A 12745-nucleotide genomic window follows, 5' to 3' on the forward strand; every position below is an offset into this window, starting at 1 on the left:
ACAGCAGTGAACTTGGCAATTACAGTGTGTAGCTCTGTGACGCTTTTTTTCTCATTGCGTTGTTGGCACATCAGGCACTGTTGTGTGTGTGGGGGGAGGGGGGTTGGCAGGACCTCGCTGGGTTGTGGTCAAGATTGATAGTCTGTTGAGCCAAAGGGCTCCTTCATGTGGGCCCGCCAATCATCAGGTTGCCCTGATCAGAGATTTCCTTACATGCCAAGTTCATAAATTATCATTGAGAGGACTGGGGATCTCATCGGTGCTGGAGCCAAGGGCAAATTGACAAAAACAAGTGATGTAAATGTTGCTTGCTCACTGCTGCCAGAAGCTTTTTCAGTATAGTGTTATGGAAAGTACCGGTACCAGTAACGTGCATTATATGGAGAAGGGTTATGATTCCCACATGTAGATTTTTAACCCTGCAAGTTCAATACGAGTCCTAAGGAATACGGGCGATTCACAATAGTGCGCCTCTAAGAGTTTGCAACGCATTGGCCAAACGCAACGCCCGAAATCTGGGAACCCTTTCTAAACGTGCATTGGGTCGACAGATTTTGCGCTTTGTGAGTGGCCAACGCATTGCAAACTCTTGGAGGCGCACCATTGTGAATTGCCCGTATTAACACTCAGTAGTGAAATAGGATTACATGGAAGACAAAACAATATTTTCTCTGACAAGAGTGTTACAGAAATTTTGAAATGCATGAAGGTCTTGGTATCAAGACTGGTGTTCATAGGGAAAAAGGACGTCCCTCGGCAGTAGAGATCTAGTGCATTGGACATGAAAGTATTTAACATCTCCCAGAATTGGAGGGAAGAATCTTTGTCTTGTTCTGTCACAGTGCTAGCATACAGTTATCATTATAGGTATGAATGAAAACACTTCATGAGGGCTAGCCCACTAGTCAGATGCCAGTTTTTACTGTACTGAAACCAGGTAATGCTTCCAACCCATAGAATGGGGAAAGTTCCCAGCCAACATTCCACTGATATTTAGAACCTGAATCCTAAGGCATAGAATTCATTAGCATACATACAGTCATCCCACTGGCCTTCATTGGGTGCTTCATTCTCTATAGTGTGAACAGTGTTGCTGAAATGTCATCAGTCATCAGGCCTGAGGAGTTGATTACAGTTCAAGGATTATAAGCTCACAACAGTTACAGCTTAAGTGGATTGAATCACCTTGATGTGCCAGGTAATCTGCATCTCACTCCAGTCAAGCGTAACTGAACAGTACAACTCACCACTGCATAATTGCTGGTTCCATGAGTTCATCAACTCTGTAGTTGTGGGGACATACAATCAATATTTCACCTATTTTGGGGGACTGAAAACATTGTAGGGACTCACAAATGTCCTCACAACTCGGTTCAAATTTTCCTAACAAAAGAACTTGTCCCCTGAACGTGGTGAATACCTACATGTACCCATCAATTACTACATGTTCATCCTGAAGTTGGGCTTTGCTTCGGAGCCATTTGGAAATTTCCTCTAGCCTACATATGCAAACAACTCTGCACTTAATTAGAATTGACCTCCAGTGACCAGCTGGAGTGTGGCTAGCGTACTTTTTTCCTGCGTCTCATTCACCGTGCTGTACAAACACACTGAGCAAATACCGTTGGCCTACCTATTTATTGCGGCATTGTCACTCATTCAATTATTGTTGTAATTCCTACCGTTCATCATCAGCCGTGATCAATCATACTGGTAGCTTTGAAACATCCATTGTTATAAGAGTGCACACTACGTTACACTGCATTGTCATATACCAGTATATAGTTGGTTTTATGGACCTGACAAATGAAGGTTTTGAGGTTCGGAGAGGGAGAAATCTAACCACAAGAGGCATTACTTTTGAAAAGCAAAATGTATGTGTACATTTCAACATCAAGTTTCAAGAATGCTTGTACGCTCAGCACAGGAAGATTACTTACATTGTGAGGGCACAACCAAATTATTTCAAATCTGGATCTCCCCGGTGAAAAGTTCCATCAGTGGTACTGGTACTCTTGAAATTATTCATATTCTCTGAATATGGCTTTATTCGGACAGTGTTTTGACGTGGCTTATAGTCATGAAAGTGTGTAGAGGTTCTCATGTTTCACAGAAGATCAGGTTCCCTTGAATAAAGGGTACATGTATGTTCATCATTAGATATAAATTGGGTATAAAATGAGGAGACATCCTTACATTTACTATTACCCTCTGATTAAAATAGTGATATCCAATAACATCACCTGAAAAATCAAGTCTTTTTTCGAAACTTTTCAGACTATTTTCCAGAAAATGTGACTGTTCGTGTATTCATGCATTCTAGCTGGTACCACCACAGTACTGGTATGTGTTGAAGGCCTACAGAATACCAGATCTGTACCAAATAAACAAATATTCAAATGAATTATTAAATATTTGACTATTTATTTTTCGATTTGAATTTAATACAATACACTGTAACAGTACAGTGAAATAAAAAGGAAAAAAAAAAGTTTCTTTGTAACCAAATTTTCTGATGAAATGCTTTCTCCAAAACGAACATAATAATTACACGTACAATTGCTTCCTGTTACCAGTCAATCCAAAGTTATCGTACTATTTTATGTGTCCAAAATTGCTTCTCCAGTGGTTGGCTGACTGAGAATGCACTGGCCAACTGAATATTCTATCAGATTGAGGTCAAGGTTGAGTATTCGAATTATGAATCACCCTGGTATTGGATCAGACTTGGCCCTAGTCCACATGCACATGCACATGTACATGTACAGGTGATTTCCCTTTGTTCCCCTTCCCAGCCCCAACACTGTAAAGGTTTCACATTGTGGGCTCACATAATCAACCAACATGTTGGGACTTGGCCCTTAAAGTGTTTGCCCCTCCATTGTTTTTCAAATCCAGGATCCACCCCGACATTCCTCTCCAGAACACAACGTAAACATAGTTGAAATCCCATGACTGGCTGGAGAGCCTATAAGCACTACATTTGAACATCATTGCCGAATGAGTAACATTTTTCAGCCACCCTTACCTTTACAGAATGGTTCATTAGCCAGATGACACTTAGGCAGAAAAGATAAACAGTCTGAAGTTTAACAACATTGTAAAATATGGTATCAGTCTCCACCTATGACCACCTTTGTGGTTGAAGGCCAGTTCAGTGGATTTGGTTTTTTCTTGTGGAATTTATTCATGGTAAGTATTTTTAATAAATCTATTTACATGTACCGTTACCTATAATGTACAGTAGGTTTCCATAAAAAAACACCTGGTTAATACTTCTGCCTCCTGTCAAAATTCAGTACTGTGGTATCAATTGACTTGATGTATTGAACAGTTTTAATTCAGCTGTAATCCGTAACTTCTGTACAGGTACAAATTAACATTACCATACAATAAGGTGAGGGTTAACTTGTTGCCAGTATCAATTATATCGGACAACTTTGATTTATTAGCACACTGCAGAGCAGCAAAGTCCTCTTTCTTGTATAGGTGCATGTACATGGACTATTATACATTTATCAAGGCTATACCAAAGTTTGTTACCTGCATTATTTTGTCTCTTGTAATTGGATTGTGGGGATTTGATACTGGTTGGTTGTCATTAATCAGCCTTACCTTGGAAGACACAAGTACTACATACAATTAAATACAAAATAAAGGTAGCACCTTGTATCAAGGTGGCACTGGTGGTGGATTACATTTACAAAGAAAAGAGGGGACAGTAGATTGCCATGATCTGTTGAAAATGGGGAGATATAGTCAGTAGAGAAGCTTGTATGGTTTGCTCTTGAATTGGGGTCAAACCGTGGTCTCCTTTAGTAAGTACATGTACATATGTTAATTATATACATGTACACATTACATGCATGTACACAGGTAAGTGCCTTGCCAAACGCATCATATCGTTGATCAAGCTCTCACTGCAAATCATAGTATTTTCCCAGGATTTTACTTCCATGTAAATTTTGTTCTGAGTACATGATCCGTTGAGTTCATTGTGAACTTTGGCAGAAATGGGAAAAGTAATACATCTGAAATGTGTAAAAGTTGCTGTACAATTTTTGAAGGGTTTACAGTAATTGCCTCCCCATTCGCTGACATTTTGGACTCCATTTTCAGTCAAATTTTCTTGAAATGAACATTTGCTTTTCTTCAAATAAGTACCAGTAGCTCAATTTTTTGTATAAAGTGTCCATGATTAGATACAAGAACATTTACATGTACTTCAAAGAACCAAATTCCATCCCAAACCATTAAATGTGGTTTGCTCAGAGCAAGCAAGGAATGCAAGCCAATATCCAGCTGCATTTCAGAGGAATGTGGCCTGGTCAGACACCAATTTATATTCACAAAAAAGTCTTGTTTATATCTTTCATGCGAATGTAAAAGTGAAGCAAATTGATGTCAGAGTTTTAAGCATTGGCAGGAAAGTTGGCTGAGTTGAAATGTGTTCAACTTTTGCAAGTTTGCAGCTCACGAATACTTGCATCTATACGATCTGACCTCATAAAGTTGTCTTCGTTTTGCTTTTGTGCCAAGTATAAACCAGCCTTTATCCTTTCAGGCCTCTTCAAACGAGGGTTTTACTAAGGAGATGAAACGTGTTGAATAATATCTAGTTTACCTACTTGACTCTGGCACCACACTGTTGAGTACTTACAGATATGTAGACTGAAAAAGCACTCCGTCAAGTATTCAAGGCAATTTGCTCACCCCCATATACAAGGCAGGCTGTCTTGATGAAATCCATGGCAACACCTCAGAGGCCATTCATCAGAAGTTTGGTATTAATCAGCTGTCTGTTGATATTATGTCTACTGACCCCCATGGGGTCTAAAAGTCAGACCACAAATAAAGACAAATGTTTGCATGAAAAGGAACATATGTAAGGCCTGCTGTACCAATGTCCGTGGGCATTTACTTGCAGCTTGCACTTGTGCTGCAGTTGCTGTTGGTTGTAGGAAGTTGTAACTTTTTCTAAGCACATTTAGAACTTCATCACATGAGGAGTAAGAAATTACTAAAGGGTTTTAGTTTGAAGTGGAACTTCGCAGAAATTAAGGGGGACTTTTGGGATTGCTTGTTGTTAAAACAAGAATGAAGCTGAGGGTGACATGATGGCCATAAAATCCAAGTCACAATGGTTTTGTTAATACTAGTACATGTGCATGTATGTATGTGCATCATGGTCATTTGAGAAGAGACATTTGTGGAAACTACCGGTACTTAATGTGTTGACAGCAGAGCACACACTGCCAAGGGTCTGTACTGTACACGTACATGCTAAGGATGAAATTACAGTCCAGCATCTGACATTTTCCTCATTGAGGGGGAACATGTATGTACACGTCTGTGAACATACACGTCTGATATCACACTACAGCATCCATCCAACAGTTGCACTCGCCCTGGGCAGACCCCGGGGTGACTTTTGGTTTTTCATCCCCTTGTTTAATCCCGCTTGTTTTAGACTTGTTTTGTAGAGCCATATTATTGTATCTCACCCTGGGGCAAGTTCACTGGATGGATTAGCATGATTCTCACTCAATGTATCAAACTCTGAGCAGCTTCATCAAGCCCATCAACTGCCACCTTCATAAATGGATTGAACTTCCTTTTTCCACGAGTTCAGCATTATAAAAAAGTGCTCAACTCTTCATTGCTGCAATATAATGCAAAAAAAAACCCTGTTTAATCAGCTCATTTGCACGCGTAGATTTTGGGCACAGTGCTAGAATACACAATATCGGTAACAACGTGTATTTATGTACCAGTGTGCGGTAAATTCCCAGAAACATTACATGCAAATACATGTAAACATTCTCATAAACTTGCAAACTTTCAAAGGAAATGGGAAACAATTGAAATACTGGAAAAAGATACTGTGATGCCAAAAATTCTAAGAATGGCTTTGTCGGCAGATCAGGACCAAATGATGAGTTGCATCCTTTTTCCAGACTTGGGAGAAACAGGCCATGAAGCCCCTGGTCTATCCACAAAATTTGGTTTCAGCACCGTTATGCAGATGGCTCAAGTCGATTTCCTCTGGAAGTTGGGGTTGAACTTCTAAGAGAATATTTTGATTTAGAAAAAAAAAAATTGTCCCTGTAGCTGGTTCGGGGGGGGGGGGAATTTGATTGCAACCCCCATCCCCTTAATTCAAAGATATACAACATGCCATGTGATGTGGCAAAAATTGGATTTCCTGTGTCGTATTTATAGAATTAGGGAAATTTTCCCAGGGAGGATGTATCCAGCTGACAAAATGGCAGGAGATCTTCCAGTAGCCATGGCGATTTGTCATTTTCAATTTGTTGTCAAGATTATAGTCTCCTTCACTTTCAGTCATTCTGCCTTATACATTGACATCAAAATAAACTGTTCTCATGTACAATTTGACTGTAAGAACTTGCCCAATCCAGTTGAGTGAGTATACAGTATAAGCCTAAAGCATGACTACGGAATACTGTATTTGTATCTGATGTGGTTTGAATGTACATTACAAACTTTTGGAAGATCTGAGGTCAACAAATGGGACAATAACTTGTGAAATGAGTATGAGTTCAAAAGCTGTGTCATTCTATAAATTTGGGGTTCAAATACATGTATGTGACATTTTTGTGTCCCTGTTACACCTGACCTGTGTAATTTGACATGAACATATCATCAGATTTTCAAACTATTTCTGGTTGTTTGACAGGTCATTTGCATTAATCTGTCCCTCTTGAAAATTACAGAATGTTTTCTGAACTTACAAAATCACATGTCAGATGTGACAGGGACACCAAAAATTGGACGCCTAATTTATAGAATGACCCAGTTGCTAAAGTTACAGACCCTTTCATTTGGCACAAGAAGAATTTGTCCATGTAAGGAATGGTACACTTTTACCCAAACGTCTACAGGTGCATGCAGATGTAGGCCTACATGTACATGTATATACATGCAGGTGAATACTCTGTAGATACTGTAATGTACATGTACTAGTCGGTGTGTAAAAGAATACTTGGCCTCAGTATTGGACTTGATCACACCAAAAAAAAGTACTTGCATGTCAGCTCTGAGCTTTGTTGGTTGTAATTCTGGTATATTTGAAAGACTTGTGACTGATTAAGTCAAATTTTAAATTGCCTTTAAACCCATTGTAATGCCGGTTGGATTTGTCCACTGTAAATTAATCAAGGAAGAAACAAGACAAATTAAGAGAGGAATAAAACTATGGTAAACTTTCTCAAAGTAAAGGGAATTTTAGTGCCTGAATCTTTTTTGCCATTGGATAACAAATAGAAATACATTCCAACTCAACCCCAGTCCCTGTAGTAGCCTTCAACAGATCTGGTGTCATTTTGTCAGTTTTAAGTTTGTCATGGTTTGGTATGAAGTGTATAAAGAAAATTTCATTAACAGCAGCAGTAAAAACAAAGTTCACATGAACACCTTGTGGAATGCTACGTGTAGATGTATTTTAGAACTTTGATACAAAATCCTGTTACGAAGCGCAGACTCTGAAATCCCAAGTCCCCTGAATTCTTTCTTTTTTTCCCTGCCCTTTTATAAAAGTTCAGGTTAGGTTTGGTCAGTCCCAGCAACATTATTTAGAATTCAAGGTATTTCTGCGTACACAAAAGTTTGAGCTTAGTCCAAACTCAACTTTCTCTTAAAGCCAAATATTTGCCCCAAATACATGTAACCATTTCAAAAACTGATATTAATTTCAGTTGACTGTTCAGTATGCTAGTGGAGTCCTTGATTTTTTCATTAGTTTCCTAATCCTTACAAAGTTAGCTGCAAAGCCTCCAAAATTCACCGCTAATTTCTACCGAAGTGGAAATGGTCTCAGTCACCTCGGGGCCACATTTCCCCCCTCAGTTAATTCCTTGAATGCAAAAAATAGCTGCGTTGTTTACCTCTGGGCCATACCAGCACAAAATGATTTTTGTGGTCAGCTTTTTGCCAGTCTCTTCTGGGGCTGTTTTGTTCTCTCAGTGGGTGGTTGTCAGCTACAGTTCTGTTGTGGTCTTGGCCCAGCTCTCACACCGCCAGGTCAGGCAGAGAAGTCAACCTTTTAATGCCATAACAAATCTTACTCATTCGGTGATCCACAGAGGGTTTTTTTAATGATGCAGCTACCATAATCTTGTTTTGACTTTGTGTACTTTTAGTATAGACAAGTACCATGCCTAGCCGACTGGCCATACATCAAACATTTTATTGCTAAACTTTGGCGAGATTTTTCAACCACACCGGAGATCCATTGAGGAGGAGTCTTGGAAATAGAGATGAAGAGAAGACCATGTGCTGTACAGTCAGAAAGGGGAAAAAGTCCATTCAGCAAATTACTATTTGTATCCCTGTTGATAGTGGATGATTTTGTTGTCACTGTGAGTTAAATGTAATTTGCAAAGTACGGCACGTTTAAAAAATTCACAGTGCCTCCTCACTGGTGATAGTGGCATGATAATGAAATGGAATGTAAGGGAAGAAAGAGTCTGACTGTTCACCTTCGGTTTAACAAGGGCCGTTTTCCAATACTCAACTTCGTCTCCGTCTCAGGCTTCGGTCCCCGAAACCAATCCCCGATTGTAGGCCTGAGGCATTTAAATATTATTGGATATCTGCAATTTTTGGCTCTCTTGCATCTTATTTGATGAGATGAAAACAAATTTGGGGAAACTGATTGACCTTAATCCTGAGCTGTCTTTCTTGAGTTGAAGCGTGATTCAGTTCCTACGTTTCCTTTGCAAAGACTTCAAACAGAATGGAATAGGGATAATACAGTACAAAAACTAAATTCTGGATTTAAGCCAGATTGTACTCTGGTGAAATCATTCTGAAGTTTCACTTTTAATAAAGTTAATCCTTCAAGCATGAGAAAATGGTCTGGCACCCCCCTGTTGAAAAGTTTTGTATTACATAAATGTGCATTAGGGGAGGAAGGTTTAACCCGCACCCTATTTGTACTTTATAAATGTTTGTAATTTTTTAAAGGAACTTCTTAGGGGCTTGGAAAATGGTGAGGGTGTGTCTGTAGTTGTTTTCTTGCTGGTAAATTGCAAGTTATCAATTTTGCTTTAAAGAGAACTTTTCTTTTTGTTCCTTTTTTCCCTGTGGACAGGTGTAGTAGCCTTGCCAACAACCACAGCTGTATCTGTGTCAGTGTCATCGTCCTCGCTGTCCTCTATCTGTACCAGGGGGAGTGAGCACAGTCGGAGCAAGAGCTGCCGAGGGTGCGAGATAAAGACCAATGGCAGCCTGCAGGAGATCAGCCGGGCCGTGGAGCAGAGCTTGATAGCCACATGCGTGGGGAGCATCGCCGAGCTTGGTGAGACCAGCTAAGTAGAATCAATGGACAGCATAAATATGACTGCACATGTATCTGAAGCCGATTTCATGAAACTTAGAATAACTTTGCACCCCGCAAAGCTTTAATTAGGCCATGGATTTGTGGCTCAGCTGCACAGTGCACTTACGATCAATTTCACAAAAAGTTCTGTAGCTGACCAATGTTTTGATTATAACAAGAATGCTGGAAGAGAGTGATCACAGCCGTTATATGATATTCTTGTGATGAAATATTACACCAGCTTTACCCACCCTTCCATCTTGAAAAAGTTTTTCTTAGAAAAGTTAATTCATTGTCAGAACTGGGAAGGAAATAACAAATTTCCTTCCATGTCAAGCAATTTTTTCATTTATCCTCCAAGTAAAGTCCATTTCCTGTGTTAAACTTCCTTGATAAGTTGAGCAATGATGAGCCTTAGGACAACCATTAATTATTAGTTGGTGAAACAATCATCCAATTCCTATATGTTTGGCATGTAACATAATTAAATTAAGTTACACCAAAGTTACACCATGATTTGTTGCACAAGTCACACTCCTCAATAGTGCATAAGTTTCATGTTTTCGTCAATTGTGAGTTGTTGCGTAAGTATAATTGCATTAACATGTGGCCTAAGCAAAATGTTTGGTGAGATCTGTTGCTGCCACTGCTGTATGCGCGCAATCACCCCCTCGCTGGCAAAAAAGAAACAGGTTGGGATGACATTCCAATGCCATTGGCATAGTGCATCCAGATATTTGCAGAAAAGCTGGCGTTTAATCTATGGCAGGCATGCACTAACTTGTCACGCATGGGGACTGGCAGAGATTGTGGCATGGTAAAAGAGGCTGCTTATTTCGATCATGCATATAGCCATTGGGGAAAGACAGACCTGAGGAACATGTTGTCTAATTTCCTTACCACAGTGGCCTGAAACATATAAAATGGGTGTCATTGTGTGACTAGACCAAAAGGATTTCCTTTTGAATTGTGGTAATTATCAGAATTGTATCCTTTCTTTTTAATATTATCAAAAACAAAGGTTTCTATGAAGAGCAGCTCATAGCAGTACATGAGGAGGTTGTACATTAACTGTTTGAGACAACGTCATTTTGTGCATGGATATAAAAACCTGCATCAACACAAAAGTACACGTTAAAAGTGCCTTCAGTCTTACTGCAATGTACATGTATGTATGTAAGAATGCATTGAAAATGAATTGCATCAAAATGTGTCCCTTGGACAAGCCCTTCATCAAGCTCAAAGGACAGCCATGTTGATTTTAAAACAAGTTGGCGCTGTGCAGGTACACTTGCTAATTTGATTACAATTACCTGTGCATTGGGCTCTCTGCCAGTGGAAATCCCCAGAAATTGTGTGAAAAGCAATGGCTATCCCATTATAGTGTCATATGACATGTGGTTGGGATTGTCATGTGATGCGGTCATGACTCGGCCTCATGTTTCCATCGAATTTCCAGAAGTTACTGGGGACCAAGAAAAAACATGGAGGAAGTGAGAGGAAATGGGCTTAGTGCCTCACGGCCTTGCACTTTTTAAAGTGAAAGATACATGTACGTTCTTGATCAAAAAAGTTGTAAGGAGTGTACAGTGTACGTCAGGTACGGTACATGTAGTCTCAAACAACCTGTAGTTAACTTTTAGTTGAGCTTTATGTACTTTTTCACCAGAAGTACACATCACACGTAACTTTTGCATGAGAAGTTTGCATTATTTTTACTTTTCAGGGTATTTTTGTTTGTTTTCATATCGATTGTTGTTGTATTGCAGTCTGTGAGCCGAGTTTCTTTATGAGTTTGTTTTTTTATGCCTTCAAAGGTGCTCGTGTTTTTGTGATACTTTGTGTATAAATACCAAATGGCAAACAGGAGCAGCAGTGGCATTCACAGATGTCAAGTTTGAAGTTAAACTAGGGCCCTGCACTTTCAAGGCAACTTTTTTATTGGAGGGCTGTATTTATACTTTCTCTCTAATCTCTCACATTGTTTTATGACAGTATAACGCTATACCAGGTGTTATCAAGTCAACTGCTTGTACATGTATGGATACTGCAAATGACCATGAGTATTGATTTCCCACCCCCCTTCACTGCTGCCTTACATTTATAGGTCTGTGGTGAGAGTTTGGTTTTGTTATTCTAGCTCTGGGTTTGGGATCTTGGTCTTACATGTACATGAGGGTTTGGTTGTGTTGTCCATGGCCCAGAGTAGGGATTTGAGTCATTCCACATGCACGTTTAAAATTGGTCCAGGAAGAAGGAATCCAGAAACAGTTTGACACGCTACTTGGAAGGCAAGCTTGTAAGAATTCTCAGCCTGTGTGTAATACGCACTTTGAAGCCTGCAACATAAGTTTTCGCTGGGGAGGGGAGGATTTTTGTCACTTCTTACGTGGCTCTCTCCATAACTTTGGTGCATTGGGCAGCAGGAGGAGAGGGTGGAGCCGTTGGAGGGAACAACATTCAAGTAGCCATGTTGTCTCTTTTGCAGGTGACCTGGTGTGCCGAGCCATGCATTACCAGCAGGGTCGGCAGAAGATTCCCAGTAACCTGAATGGCCGGCAGAGCACGACGTGGTCCCCCAGTGCCCTGCACACACTCTTCTACTTCATGCGCTGCAGTCAGCTGGAATACAGCGACAATCCCAACGCAGACCCACCCATCATCCAGCTGAGCCCCGAAAGGTAGCCCAAATAGTGGTTTCCCACCTGTGTGAAGAGCTGTGAAAAGCTTTTCCACTCAGGGAAAAGGGGGTCGCAGTTTGCAAAATAAAAACGCATTCCCTGGAAAGAGAAAAAGTCTGTGGAGAAGTTAACCTTTCTAATTGCAATGTACATGTACTACTGATATCCAATCCTAACCATGCAACCAGAAAACTTATAGGTGGTGAGTTGTTGCTTCTTCTTTCACCAGTTAACTTCTTCAGCCAAGTTCAGTGTGTTGCATTTTCGTTTCAGGCCCTATGTGGTGCTTCCTCCGCTGATGGAGTGGATCCGAGTGGCTACGGCTCACTGCGAGCACCGACTGAGCAGCATTGTGGACAGCGATGATGTCCGGCAAGCAGCCAGGATGTTACTGCCCGGCATTGACTGCCCTATCCGACCACTCAGGTAGCGTATGGTACCCAGAGAAAACAGAAAGTTTGAGAAAAGGTTGCTCGTCCTTTAAAATGTTGATACTCACAGCTACTTGTTGAATTCTGAACTCTCTCAAAAACTGTCAAACAGCAAAGACCAAGCATAATAGAAAACTGAAAGAATTCTGTAAGAGTTCTGTAAGAACATCATGTTTTATTCTCCTGTCTCCATTTCTCCTCCAAATTCCAGTTACTGGAAATATCCAACCTCCTCTTTCCTACATGTAGTTTGTACTTAAACTTTCTTGAGTGAAGACGTTTGTTTTTAT

The 12745-nt window shown here is 40.2% G+C and overlaps 1 protein-coding gene across 2 annotated transcripts in view; it reads left to right on the top strand.

Annotated features, from left to right (window-relative positions):
• The window catches only part of LOC110977994 (ankyrin repeat and BTB/POZ domain-containing protein 2-like), a 61603-nt gene that overhangs the window by 30249 nt on the left and 18609 nt on the right, over window positions 1–12745 (top strand). For both annotated transcript variants that reach the window (XM_022232592.2, XM_022232594.2), the window contains exons 3-5: window positions 9116–9322; window positions 11832–12024; window positions 12298–12450. In XM_022232592.2, the coding sequence (XP_022088284.1) occupies window positions 9116–9322; window positions 11832–12024; window positions 12298–12450 (553 nt within the window). The remainder of the gene's footprint in view (window positions 1–9115; window positions 9323–11831; window positions 12025–12297; window positions 12451–12745) is intronic.

The sequence above is a fragment of the Acanthaster planci genome, linkage group LG20 (assembly GCF_054643075.1).
Source record: "Acanthaster planci isolate LZ-2023a linkage group LG20, COTS_SCS, whole genome shotgun sequence".
In the NCBI taxonomy this organism is placed as follows: domain Eukaryota; kingdom Metazoa; phylum Echinodermata; class Asteroidea; order Valvatida; family Acanthasteridae; genus Acanthaster; species Acanthaster planci.